The sequence below is a fragment of the Pectinophora gossypiella genome, chromosome 19 (genome assembly GCF_024362695.1).
Source record: "Pectinophora gossypiella chromosome 19, ilPecGoss1.1, whole genome shotgun sequence".
NCBI lineage: Eukaryota > Metazoa > Arthropoda > Insecta > Lepidoptera > Gelechiidae > Pectinophora > Pectinophora gossypiella.
The window spans coordinates 4,775,708-4,790,692 of record NC_065422.1 but is presented as its reverse complement, the minus strand read 5'-3'; the positions used below and the strand labels follow the sequence as shown (position 1 = coordinate 4,790,692).

Below are 14,985 nucleotides of genomic sequence, written 5' to 3'. Positions count from 1 at the left end.
TAATATAAGTAATTCTTAGGTTCAGTTTTTAAAGAAATATATAGGTATTAAAATACGTGGCAAAAATATAAAGTACTTTGTTTTAAGTTTACGCGGTTATTATCATAATTAAAACACATAATAACATCATATCATACCTATCCCCATTTAAACGCGGTAAGAACCCGTTATTATGTGTTTTAATTAATGTAAAGTACTTTTTTTGTATGTGGGTAATATAGCCGAACATATTTATACAAATAATTACATAAATTCTTTCGAGTGGGCTGTGAGAGTGGCCAACCTTTGCAATCTATGTTGCTTAGGTACATTTGTATATCAATGACATAATGTACCCATAAAAACAAAAAACTATCAAAAAACTTGTAACAAAAAGATACATTTGCCCAAGGCGTCTCTGCGGCTGACAAACTGACGGACAGACAAGCTTATATATTTATTTGCTCTTCCGATCACACTCAACATCAATGTAAGCCCTAAATCCTCACAATTGTGGTATTAATTTCCCTCCAACACTTCTTAGTTTTAAGTAACTTTCATGGTTTATTGCTTTAAAGAAAAACTTACCGAAATACAATACAATAAAATATATTTTCCTCTACTTTAACTGTGACTTTTCTAAACCAACGTGAAGCAAAGAAAACTGAACTTTATTTTGAAGGGGTTAAGATGGGTATTGCGACGGTGATTAGAAAGTAGGGTGTATGGCTCTATGATAGGCACATGCGAGTCACGTGCCAAGCACGCGTCTGCCAGATAATCTTCTTTTACCGGACTCCTTTGTTGCAATTTGTTGGCGCGATACACCCCACCCCCCCTCGCGTGAGATCGTCTGATATGACGTAATGATATTTTAAATCAGTGTTCTGAACAAGCTATTTATTGGGTACGTTTATTGCTTTGGGAAATGTCGATATTAGGAATAAAATGGGTATTAAGAGGTTATTTTTCAACAAACCTTTATTATTTATTGGTTTTTGAGAGTCGAAGACTTGTAACTACAATTAAAGTGTTACTGTGATATCTCATAATAAAAGAAATATATACCAACTTTGATTTAGTCTGGTAACTGATCCCTATAGGCTAGGAAACAAGATTCGTAGTCCTCACTCTTTCTCTACAAATAATAATTTAAAGTGTTTCTATTCACTAATATAGCGAGTCGTGGTAGTCCAGTTGGTAGAACGCTTGCCTCTCACTTTGAGGTCGCATGTTCGAATCCAGCACAGGCCTAAACCAATGACTGTCGAATCGAATTTGTTTTCGAATTCATGTTTGGATCATAAATGATTATCACGTGCTCAGCGGTGAAGGAAAACATCGTGAGGAAACACATTTTCCAGAGAAATGCATTTTCGGATGTATGTAACCTAACCTGTATTGGGTTGGGTTTCCCTGCCGCTTTCGCTTCTGTAAAAAACCGGACCTGTCAAATCTTCAGGTTAAGCTTCTGTGAAAAACGGAGATGATGTTTCTATTTACTAAAAGAAAATTGATTGTTTAATTAAATCACCTTTCAAATTCACATCTGCTATACTAACATGCTTGTAACATGAAAGATTAACACTGACGTCCGCGCTAACTAACCGTGGCGAATTCTGGCAAAAAAAACGCAACGACTGTCGCTAAAGTGACAAGAAAATATAACGACACAATGAAATAAAGTTGTCATCCCCAGCATCGGGGAGCGTGCTAAATGCATTAATTTGGCCTGGATTTAGTGGCCCGGAAGTGATTTGCTACGGGAAAGAATGTTCCACAGGGTCATATCACCCCACGACAAAATAATACTTCACTATCCCTGTGACTATCACTGACCCTCATACCACAATTTTTTCTTCGCAACTCAACTCATACTTTACCACTTTAGTTTTACAACATAAATTTAAATGGCAAGGAGTAGTTCGGGTATGAATACCTAATAGGGTTGCGTCGTTACAATTTTTAGTTAAGGGTCTTTGTAAAGGCTTAACGATAGTTTTTACGCTATTGTTTGTTGTTAAGCTGCGATTTTAAACACTGTTTTGGGACAGTTTCAAGCATGTTATCAGATAGAAAAGGGTTCCTTTCAGGTCTTATTATATTCCAATATAATAAACTTTTATTAGATTTGTACATTTCGAATCGGTATAAAGAATTATTATTAATTTAAAACTCCTGCAATAAATTCCCTAATATTCGGTTTGTATGTGATTTTTTCAATAAAATAAAAATATCTCATTTATAAACGATGCAGCCATGTGCGGACAAAGTTTTTGAGATTATTTCTCGACAACTTTAGCTCTGCCTTCCCCCATAAGAATATGTATGTATGTGTGCGTCTCTTACAAGGTAGGAAGACGATTCTTGCTTTTCTTTCGTCTCCTATTATAATATAATTATCTACCTAACCTGTTTGATGAGGTCGATCATTGGTCTCCCCACCCACACGTGAAAAGAAGACTTTTGTAGAGGGTTTTCGGAACCATTTTTAAAAAGCAGCATTATCCCTGAGTAATATCAGTTATACGTAATAAAACCAGGAACTCAGATATCTCTGAAACCTCTCAGACTTCTCAGAGATTCACGGAGAGAAATTCGCGACCGGAAAGCTACCTTAATAATAATATAAATATTAATTAAGAGCCTCGTAAGACTTGCTCCTAAATCCACCAATCGGGGTAGTTAGAGGTACATCCATCGCAAGATGAACTAAGTACTTACATCGCATCAAGCTTTCTGTTAGACAAATGTGATGGTGGTGAGCCGTATCGCCCTATGTCGTCTATAATGGTCGAGGTAATTCATTGATTCAAGTCCGGTACCGGGGTTCGAACCTTAGCTCCCCGTTTGAGAAGCAAGCCAGTGTACCAAAGTGACTATATCTAGTTTTATACGTAGTATCAACCAGCACGCAAAACTCCACATGTACGGTCACGAGTACTAATATACACTTTGAAACCATATCACATTAACCTTTTTGACAAGTTAAACCGTAAGTCTCATTAAATGTCAAATGTGATAATGCGACAGGGTTCTAAAGTGGGTACATCATATTGCTCGTGACTGTACAATAACATTGCACAACAGCGCGCAACATCTGTAATGTGTTAGTGTGTGTCTGTGTTAGTGAAAACTGCACTTACGATAAATAAATAAGTCATTGGTGCAAGTCCGTTACTGGGTTTCGAACGGCTCCCCGTATGAGTTATCGGTTGAACCACATACCACATGACGTCATCATTGGCCTTATATGTTTGTTTCAGACGATCTATGACGTCATTGCCTCGAAGAAATGCACTTTCTTTCATGGCTGAGCAAGCCAATCCTAGAGCGGCAAACTCTACCGCACACTCTGCAGGAGAAGTCTCCAACTGGTGGATTGTTGTCGGTTTGATGGCGTTTCATTCTCCTGCTCGCCAGTATGTCAAACCAGGTGTGGTCATGAGTGTCGCGTCCATCGAGCACACGCTTCTTCCACAGGTCTCGATCATCGGCGAGCTCCTCCCATGCCTCGTGGTAAATTCCAAATGAGCTCATGTCTCCTGACATTACGTCAGTGAATAGATATTTATACAGGGTGGCCCAGAAGTTCAGGATCAAAATGAAAAATTAGATAGAGGGGCTCATTAGCTACCAGAAATACCCCCATGTATGTTCAGCAATTATTTACGGTTTAGGAGATATGCCCCATTTTGTACCTTTTTCTAGATTTTCTACCTTACTTCAGAAATAATCATTTTGTCGCTATCCCTTTCATAATAATTATTTTATTTTACTTCACAACTATGCCTAAGGCTGCGTACCGCTCAATCAAAGATAAATCAAAGTCAAATCAAGTATAAAAAAAAGTTATCGGAAGTCAAAGTGAGAATTTGACCAAAATTGTTACAGTTGTTAATACTTCGCCGAAGAATAATAAACACATTGAGATTGACATGGACCATGAAAGTATTTCTAAAAACTGCTCCATTTAATAGGCTTTTAGAAACATCCAAAAAAAGTACCCTTAATAAGGGCATAAAACTAAGTAATTAGCCTTCAAAGATTGCAAGACAGACAGATTTGAAGGAAAATTTGACATTCTCATACAATGTAGCTGCTTCTTTCTAACGTTGTTAAAGGTGCTCAAAGACACATTTTCAATTAAAAGTAAATAAAAATCACGCTTATAATCGCTAACAGGGTAGACATAGCAAAAATCCGAAGACAAAACTTGCAGTCACTTTTGGTATTCGTATTTTAATGAAGGTACATAGATTTCAAGGAAAAAGTTATCCCCAAACACTGTTGGTGATTCATACTATTAGATACTAAAATAAAATGTGTCTTTGAGCACCTTTAACAACGTTAGAAAGTAGCAGCTACATTGTATGAGAATGTCAAATTTTCCTTCAAATCTGTCTGTCTTGCAACCTTTGAGGGCTAATTACTTAGTTTTTTGCCCGTATTAAGGGTACTTTTTTTGGATGTTTCTAAAAGCCTATTAAATGGAGCAGTTTTTAGAAATACTTTTAGGGTCCATGACAATCTCATGTGTTTATTATTCTTCGGCGAAGTATTAACAACTGTAACAATTTTGGTCGAATTCTCACTTTGACTTCCGATAACTTTTTTTTTATACTTAATTTGACTTTGATTTATCTTTGATTGAGCGGTACATAGCCTTAGGCATAGTTGTGAAGTAAAATAAAATAATTATTAAGAAAGGGATAGCGACAAAATGATTATTTCTGAAGTAAGGTAGAAAATCTAGAAAAAGGTACAAAATGGGTCATATCTCCTAAACCGTAAATAATCGCTGAACATACATGGGGGTGTTTCTGGTAGCTAATGAGCCCCTCTATCTAATTTTTCATTTTGATCCTGAACTTCTGGGCCACCCTGTATATCTTGTAAAATGTACCTACGTATTAAATAAACGTCTTTCATCGCATTAATAGGACCAGACAGGGGGGTGTAGGTAAATCGAACGCTTGACGTTAATATATTCAGCCTTCGAGCCTTCAGTGTCTGCACAAACAACCACTCATATCGGATAAATACGAAACCTTCTATCTATGGTTAAGTAATGTACAGATGAGCGGTGAAAGCGTTTCGGTTTCATATACCGTGAAAATGCCCCGTCTACTTCAAAAGGAGGAATGTTGTGGATCTAAACTGAAAATACACAGGTAAGTCTACCTACAATAATTCCCAGGCTTTATCCTTGCTTTAGCTACATAAACATACGTTCGAAAATAGAATAACAAGCGATTTGACTATATCAGCCAATGATCAATCAGCCAATCATAGTTTTGTTTTCGAATGTCAAATCAGTTACTTTTTACTAAACGTCAAAACACGAAATTACTATGGAATTTGTAAGTAAAAGCAACCTGTGACGTCATGGAGAAACGTGAGCAAATGTCGCACTTATTATTACATTCTTCGTTATTAAAATTCATAAATAAGTTAAAAAGAAAAAATAATACGTTTTTTGTCACCTTTAGATGCGTCCATACCATCAGAATTTAATAATATATCTTTCACCTAGGAAACTACCCAATTATGAGGATGTAAACTCATAAAAAACTAGAAACACGTCACATACACACACACACACACACTTTGGTCCAACAGATATCTCGTTGAGGTGTGGGTACTTAGTTCATCTTGCTATGGATGTACCTCTGAATAACCCAATTAGGATATAGTCGTGAGCTTAAATTACGTTGTGGTAATATTAAGATTCGAGGAGCTCGGTGGCGCAACGGTAAACGCGCTCGGTCTGCGATTGTTGAAGTTAAGCAACTTTCACAAAGGCCGGTCATAGGATGGGTGACCACAAAAAAAAAGTTTTCATCTCGAATTCCTCCGTGCTTCGGAAGGGACGTTAAGCCGTTGGTCCCGGCTGCATTAGCAGTTGTTAATAACCACCAATCCGCACTGGGCCCGCGTGGTGGTTTAAGGCCCGATATCCCTATCCATCCATAGGGAAGGCCCGTGCCCCAGCAGTGGAGACGTTAATGGGCTGGTGATGATGATGAATATTAAGATTGGTTTAGTATTTTATGCAGTAATTTATATTTACGACTTATTGGTTTTATAATTTATTTCTATCCCATGGATACACAAGATAGTTTAAATAATGAATGATCATCACAAATTTAAGAGCCAGGCTCTTGTCGTAGTAGGGAAAAATATAGCAATGGTTTCTCTCTTGCCTTCTGTCCCGCAATACTCAGATACAAAGCAGTATTAGGACTCCTGTCCTGCGCCTCTGAGTAGTACTGACAGTTTATGAATGATGTACAACTCAAATGAATATTAATGACAATGTATGATAAATATGAATTTTTAGATTTAGATTGAATCGTTAGCGCATCAAGTAGGTTCAAGGTGCTTTCTTTACGGACAGTGATGCCAACTTAGCTACTTTATAGCTAGATATAGATACAATTTAATAACATTGGTAGCTGAACTTTTTAGCTATTACTTACTTTTCATTTCATGCTCTAACTTGTCTTTCATTGGCACATTCTAAATGCAGATGTAGACATTGTTTTCGCAAATGAATTTAGATAAAAACAAGCCCAACTCATCCTCGGCATTAGTCTCAGGAAAAGTGGTAAATGCTCCAAAGACTGTGTTTTGCCTAAAGATGTACTGCATGAATTGGACACCGCAGCACATCATCAACCTTCTTAACTCTCTTGTTGGAAATAATATAAAAATGATTGTCAGAAATTGACATTTCAATATACTTAATAAGCAGCCAGTTGGCAATACTGTTTACTGAGCGTAAGTACACTTTACACTTACAAACATAAGTTACCTACCAACGAGATATTCTAAAGGGTTTTCTTCTGAAAACACTTCCATCGTTGTCTGTACCAGCCTTAGTGCCTACCACCCTTAAAAGAACCCTCCCTGATAACTTAAAGACTTTATCCCCTGTACAGGAATTTTTACGGCAACAAAGGCCTTCATATTTTCTTTATTCATGCCGTGTCAAAATCGCCGAGCTCCCCCTTCATAAACGAAAAATGAGATAGACGTCTAACTCTTTCTCTCTCGTTAAGGCGCGGTATTGTGGATTCATTTTCTCACTGTTTCGGCGTTTTGTTTTTTCCGATCTTAGCGCGATGCTTAAGAGTTATAAGAGATCTTTTTTTTGTGAAACGTCAGTGACAGCGTGATGGTGCGAAATTCTTAATTAATTTATGTTAAGTATTCGCTAGAATAGCGGTCGTAAACAGTCAGTTTGGTGCGTTCTCGTTGTTATTCACATCTCTCACGCTACGTTAACTTTAACTGCGCGTTCATTAACACTTTCTTTTGTGGACATTTGCTTGAAAGAGTTAAGCTAAGTTTTAGTGCCTCGTTTTTGAGGAGTTGAAGTGCTTCTCCGCTGTCAATTTATATATTTCTTTGTTTTTGTACTTACAAAATGTTTTTAAGTTGCCTACTACTTCTTTTGGGGTAGTTTTCGACTAGTCAAATCAGTTACTTTTTACTAAACGTCAAAACACGAAATGACTATGGAATTTGTATGAAAAATCAACCTGTAACGTCATAGAAAACTGTGATATGTCGCATTTTTTTAAAATAAAAACGTTTAATTTATCTTTAGATCTGTCTTAATTTCTAAAGTAAAATATACTATTAAGTATAAGATTTACATACTTAACATATTTTATATCTACAGCCGGCGAAAGAGTTCTCTTTAAAAAAAAAATAACCAGTGAAACATGGCGAAACATTTCCGAAGCCCCTCGTTATTATAAAAGCATCAACCTTTATACCGGAGACGTATCGACGACGTTGCCCCCAAAGGGAGCGTATTCAAAAAGGGAAAAAATGAAGAAAAAAGTTTTAACGTCATATTGTTTTGCCACGAACTGGGGGTGGGGGGAAAATGGGGAGTCCTGTATAGTGCTAGGGAAGATAAGGTGCTATAGCACTGTATATAACGCTGTAGATACGATCCCATTGTGTCTTACGTCTTGCCCTTTCGTATTTTCATACTTTTCAAAGGCGCTTCGATGGAACCTGGCGGCATTTTATGACTTAAAAATGTTTAAGAGACTGTTAAACGGGTGGTGCGTTTTTTTGACGCTTTACGTGTCGTAAGTGTTATTGACATCTTAACTTTTATGAATGCGGGACTCTCCAGGCCGTTTCCCGAAAAAAAAAATTGATGGCGCTATTCAGTGTTGCCTTCGTATAACCTTCTAATTTCATGAATAATAGACATATGCATCTTTTATTTTTGTTTTTGGGTATAAATGTTGACCCTTGTTAAAACACCCAGGCACAACACATCTTCCGCCAATTATTATCGTGGTCAAAATAAAGAGAAGCTATTTTTGTAGCAATATAATTCTATACGTATCAAACCCAAATGTCAAGCAAAAATTAAGTACATTTATATCTGGCTCTGCCATTGGATTATATTTTTAAATAATTACCTATTTACATCCCACTGCTGGGCACAGGCATCCTATCAATCAACCGAAGGGGGTATGGAGTATACTCCACCACGCTGCTCCACTGCGGGTTGGTGGAGATGTTTTTACGGCTACGGCTAATAGCCGGGATTATCTTGCTTTTTCGGACGACCTGCAAAGTCCTTACCAAACAAAGGACAGTCTTACAAAGTGATCTCGACAATGTCCTCATCGGGAATCGAACCCAGACCGTGAGCCTAGCTCTAACTAGACCAAGGAGGCTATTGTGACATTAATAATAAAATAAATTACTCACGCTAGGAATATTGTCGGAGGTACAGACGCCCTCGCTGAGCAGGCGATCCCGGATCTCCCAGGCAAATATCGAGGGGCACTCCCTCTTGTATTGGGCTATCTTGCTGACCACCTCGGCAGTGGCCACGCGGGGCTTGGAGCCCCCGATGGCGCGGGGCCTGATCGACCCAGTCTCGTAGTACCTGGGCGGGGAAGGTCATATTAGCACGAATGATGATGATGCGATCCAGCCGATTTCGGCTACGGCGACTGCTTCAACTCCGACGTTCATGTGCTCGCATGTGGCTTATATAGCCAATCTTATTGGAAAAGATCCTCGCACATAGTGGGCATGTGAGTACACCATTTAAATATGCATAATTGATCGCCGTAGGCGGTTGGGCTTTCAATTCATCACGCTTGGCGTCAAGCTCTAAGCGCCGTCGATGTTCAAATTCATGAACTTTGGTGTTAGCACGAATACGAATATATCGAAACAATAACTTTAGTTCTACATACACACATACTGACATTGTCTTGCTTCTCAATCGGGGAGCGCCGGTTCAAATCCCGGCATTGGCCTTGCACTAATGAGTTATCAATTTATCTTAAGTGCAATTTTCACTAACACAGTTGGCTCGACCATTATAGATGGCGATACGGCTCACCACCTAACACGTTGGTCTCACAGAAAGCTCGGTGACGTGTGGGTACTTAGTTCGTCTTGCAGTGGATGACTATTGGAATATAGTCGTAAGCTTATCTTATGTTATGTGTTGCCACATAACGACCAATCCAAGTAATTGTCTCGCGAGATAGGGTACTATCTTGTTATTATTACTATAAGCATTATTTCCTGGCCTTTTATGTCTTCCTGGATAATTAATAATGTTAGTGTGAAGTGAGCAATTTTCTTCGTCTGTGTCCCGGTGTCTTGGGTAGATAAGCGAGGACATCGACCATTATAGATGGCGATACGGCTCACCTACCACGTTGGTCTAACAGAAAGCTCGGTGACTTGTGGGTACTTAGTTCATCTGGCTATGGATGTATCTGATATGTAATCAACGAAAGGGACTATGGAGCATACTCCACCACACTGTTCCACTGCGGGTTGCTGTAAGTGTTTGGGCAAGAAGTCCGGAATCAACGTGCCTTCCGAAGCGCGGAGTTATAATACGTTTTCGAAGAATGGTGATTCAACCGGCAATTTCCTAGCCAAACAACGACATTATTACAAAGTGATTACAATAATGTCCCCATCGGGAATCGAACCCGGACCCAAAGCTTACTTACCAATAAGTTCTGATTTTTAACATAAGGCAGTATACATAATATAGAAGGCATAGTATAGGAGGCATTATATTATATAATTGTAAAGCCAATATCACCTTGAGTTGGCAAACTGTCACAGTATGGCGTATCCCATGGTCAGGTATCGGATGACAGGAGGTATCAGGTTCGATGCCTGTTTTTGCTTTTTACTCGCCCTGTTGCCCAGCTGACGGTTTGTCTACCTACCGTGTTATTTATGCAGTTTACTCCTTCTCTACTCACCTCGGTAAGGGTTATGGGTGAGAATTTAGCAATACATTTAATGTCTTTCTATTTGGTGGTAGTTTCTTTCTTTAAATACGTAAGTACTCTATTGGTACTCTGCTGCAGAGCACCGTATTTGACATTTGACTTCCTGTTATTTTATATTTTTTGGACTTTATACCATCATTAATTACTTACCATAGTATGATACCAGGTTGCAGTTTCATAATAAACAGTTTTTTCAACTTTCAACCGCAAGTAAATATCAATTGACATTTAATGCTTCTACAAAATAAAAATAGAATCGTCTCGTATTACTTTGCCCGATCAACCTTCATCATTACCTTGCAAAATGACGGAGGTCTCTCGATGCAGCTGAGTTGGGGTTATGTAAGGGTCTATTTAAATTGGTCAGGTGATACTACCCTGTGGTTGGATGTTATGAGGTGTGGTTGACTGCTATGGTCCTGTGGTTTCGACCAGTTACTCGCAGTATTAGTTTCGACGGCATTTTTGGAATAGTTCAGTATAAGGTTGCTGCGATTGACAATTGATTGCGGTTTGACAGTTGTTTGGTGTGTTCCTTGTCTAATTAGTTTAGTTGGCTGTCTATCGTGCGGTTGACAGAGAAAGTGTTCTGCGGTGCTGTTAAAAATGACGGCTCGAAATGTAAAGTCACCAACATTTTCATGTGTTTATTTTACGTGACTTGTAGATTTGCCACAAATGGCATCCGTTGGAGACCTATAGGATCCTGCTGATGTCCGGCAGAGGTCTCCCACTGACATATACCCCTCTCAGATGGTGGATGCCCAAATATCTGCACCCTAATGGAGCTTCGCCACCATAAAACTGATAAGTTCTTATTTCAACAGTGAGTTTTACCAACTAACCTGCCGAGTATCTTAGAGACGCATCCGTTGAAGACAGGGGTCTCCCATTGACATATAGAATAGATGGTGGATACCCAAATGGCTGGCTGAGAAACACCCTGATGGAGCTTCGTCACCATAAAACTGATAATTCCTTAATTCAACAGTGAGTTTTATCAGCTGACTGCCGAGTATCTTGGTTCGGTGGTTAAAGATAGGTATGTCCCATTGACATATACCCCTCCCAGAATAGATGGTGGATGCCCATATATCTGGCTTCAAAGCACCCTAATGGAGCCTCGCCACCATAAAACTGATAATTCTTTTCAATAGTGAGTTTTATCAACTGACCTGCCGAGTATCTTGGAGACGCATCCGTTGGAGACCTGCAGGATCCTGCTGATGTCGCAGGGCCGCGCCCCCGAGTGCGCCAGCTCCACGATCTTCTGCCGCGTGGAGTCCGGCAGGGGTCTCCCTCCTACAAACACGCCGCCGAGCTGGTTAACACCGCTGTGACCTGCCGCACCACAACTCTTCTTACTCCAATTAATCACGTCTGCTCATTTTGCAGCTTAAGGGGTAGTGCGTGGACAATAATCATGGTAAAGGCATTATTAACGGTGCGATATTTCTTAACGACAAATTTGTAATGTTACACACTATTAAGGCTCTATGGATATAGATGGAAATATATTATGTTTTAAGAAAATACTTGATACGAGCCGTATAGGCTTAGTAGCCTGTCGACTCTGTCTTCTTATGTCGTGTGGGTTGTGAGGTGGAGTGCCAACCTCATCAGTCAGGGTTACTATTGAGCCGCCAAAGGTCCCTGATATGGGCAACGACTACTTACTTACATCAGTAGGTAGTAACCGGGACCAACGGCTTAACGTGCCTTCCGAACCACGGATCATCTTACTTTCGGACAATCTGGTGATGTCCTAACCAAACTAGGGACCACATAGTACTTTTTGTGATATGTCCCCATCAGAAACCACTGGACCACGGAGGTCGACTCTGTCATAAACACGCTTAACACTACAACACCTCATATCGCCTTACAGCCTATATCGTCGTCTTATAGCGAAAACTTTGTTAGCACCCTTCTTCACCAGAATGCTTCTTCAACAAAATCTCAATTTCATTCAATTAATTTCATTCTACTTAAGTAAAAAATTAGACTACCATTTTCTACCTGCATTGAAACTTGATAGCGAATTGCGAGGTTGTTTTTTATTCACAAACATCACATTCGTATGTGATTTTACAATGGTGGTTGCGAGGTATTCACTATAAGGGGACGATATACGTCCCACTGCTGGGCACAGGGCTCCCCTCAATCTACCGGAGGGCGTTTGGAGCACACTCCACCACACTGGTTTGTCGTGTTACCTACAATATTTCTTTGGGAAAAGATTATTTTTAGAAGTGATTAAGTACTTAAGTATTTCTTGAAAACACACATAACATAAACGTACATTACCATATAACCATATAAGTACGTCGACCATATAAGGACTACATCGAAGCAATTCATCTAAGAAAGCAATATTGCTATTTGACCTTTGTTTGCATTGCGCGCTTACTTTTATATGCCCAAATGTCAAATTGCAATATTGCTTTTTTAGATGAATTGCTTCGATGTGGCCTTTTCAGCCTCCAAAAGCGCATCTTAGGCTGGGTTTCCACTGACGCGGAGATGGGCGGAGAAGAGCGGAGATGTGCGGAGTTGACCAATCACAGCGTTCGAGAGAGCGAAAAACGAAGACACTCTGTCACTCTCTCCCTCACGGTGATTGGTCGATTCCTGCACATCTCCGCTCCTCTTCGCACAGCTTCGCGTCAATGGAAACGCAGCCTTAGGCGCTCCTAGATTGGAAACTTGTCGCCATGGCCAAATACGGCTGGATGGATATTATTATTATTGTTATTTCTTAAGAAATAGGTGGGTTTCTTTAATTATAAGTAAATCAATCAACATCCTCCTGCCCATATCCCACTCTAGGTGGGGCCTACATGATTAAGTAAATTGTACTTAAGTATAAGTTAATCAATAATAAAAATAAATGAAAATGAAAAAAATATATATATTTGTATGTCGTTTCCTTATTTCGGGCCTATGGAGTCCTTGGCTTTTAAAAGGCGTGCGTAGGGCCGAAGCCAACACGTAGAGGCTCCTTAAGATAATTTAATCTAAATGTGGTGTGACACCAACCGGCGATTATCCCTGTATGCACTATGGGAGTGCACCCAAAGACAATCCCCAGTTATTATTATAATTATTTGTGTGAAAATTTGTATTATAATTTTATTATTTTTAAACGACTTATAAATATTTTAATCATGTGTTATGTAAAAAAACAACAATATTTCTTTCTTCCAATATTATTTCTACTTATTATTTTTATTAAGTATGTTAGAAACTTATGAATAAATGTTTTGAAACTTAAATAACTGTTATTATCAATTTTAAATAAAACTCAAGCAGAACTGTGTGAAGAGTTAGTGATGGTAAAATTGGACCTCTAAAGGGAGGAAAATCATGATTGATTGTTATAGAGTCGCAAAGAGGCGGTATTCAATCGACCATGTAAATTCATTTTATAAACCATTTGCTAGGGAGCTAATAGTGGCAAAATCGATGATATTAACCATCAAAATAGACTTTAAGTTATGTCTGTAAGATATTTTGTGGGCAAGAAACATTTATTTTTAAACAATTGGGTATTTGACTGGGTCAAAGGTAAATTATAAAATGCGAATCTAGAAATAGAAGCCAAAAATTTATCTCATTTTACTTTTCGACTTATTTTCGAATTTTGATTACGAATTAAGTAATAATGAGTACGACGTTTGAGTGCTTTTATTGATGACGTCACAGGACAGTATTTCCATGCAAACTCCAATGAAAACCTCCGTTTTGACGTTGTAAAAAGTATCTCATTTGACTACCCCATTCATTCATTTCTGCTTACCCCGGTGGGAAATAGGCGTGAGTTTATCTATGTATGTATATATCTCATTTGACTAGGTTGTCAAGTAGCCTATCGAATAGGACGGAAAATTCCACTTGATATTAACTCGGAATAATCAGCTGAATCATCCCCCTGAGTTTTCGTTACAATGTCAGGAACACTAAACACACGTCAATCAGGGTCCGTGTGTATTATTGTCTCTCTACTTACCAAGCTCTCTAAGCAATATACAATCCATTACTTATCCATATTTAAAATAAATGAAGATCCATTAATCGTTTGTATAAAAGACGATGCCTGCCATGGTACGTTCAGCGGGGTGGCCATAAAATGGCAACATCGAAGCAATTCATCTAAGAAAGCAATATTGTAATTTGACATTTGCGCACATAAAAGTAAGTGCGCAATGCAAACAAATGTCGAATTGCAATATTGCTTTCTTAGATGAATTGCTTCGATGTGGCCGTATTAACACCTCCCCCCCCTCCCCAGAAAGCAATATTCCAAGATGGTATAAGAATGGCAATCACCATTACCTTTACCTTTGTGCGCGAGGTCGTCCATGCGGTCCAGAAGGTTACCATCCGGTGGCCACGGGCTGATGGGAGCCAGCTGCTGCGCCGGCAGCATGGTGTATACACCGTACTCTTCTATTGTGGCTACCTGCGACATACATACATACAGAGTGTTAAATGTAACAAGCATGCATGTGTGTGTGCATGTGTGTATGTGTGTCGAATGCGCCTTCTGTTTAATCACCTACACTGTTATGTGACATTCTTCTTATAGACGGTGTAAGTGACATCGTAACGAATACTAAGGGGGATGATTCAGAATTTTCCGTCGCAAAAATCCTGATTTGTTTTTAGTTTTTTTTTTAATTCTATACTTTTT

The 14,985-nt window shown here is 38.9% G+C and overlaps 1 protein-coding gene across 1 annotated transcript in view; it reads right to left on the bottom strand.

Annotated features, from left to right (window-relative positions):
* Positions 1–14,721, bottom strand: part of LOC126375518 (paired box protein Pax-6-like) — a 66,403-nt gene extending 51,682 nt beyond the window's left edge. Inside the window, exons 1-3 of the mRNA XM_050022488.1 lie at positions 14,634–14,721; positions 11,468–11,633; positions 8,728–8,908 (exon numbers count right to left, since the gene is read on the bottom strand). Of these exons, the coding sequence (XP_049878445.1) occupies positions 8,728–8,908; positions 11,468–11,633; positions 14,634–14,721 (435 nt within the window). The remainder of the gene's footprint in view (positions 1–8,727; positions 8,909–11,467; positions 11,634–14,633) is intronic.
* Between the last annotated feature and the right edge of the window lie 264 nt (positions 14,722–14,985).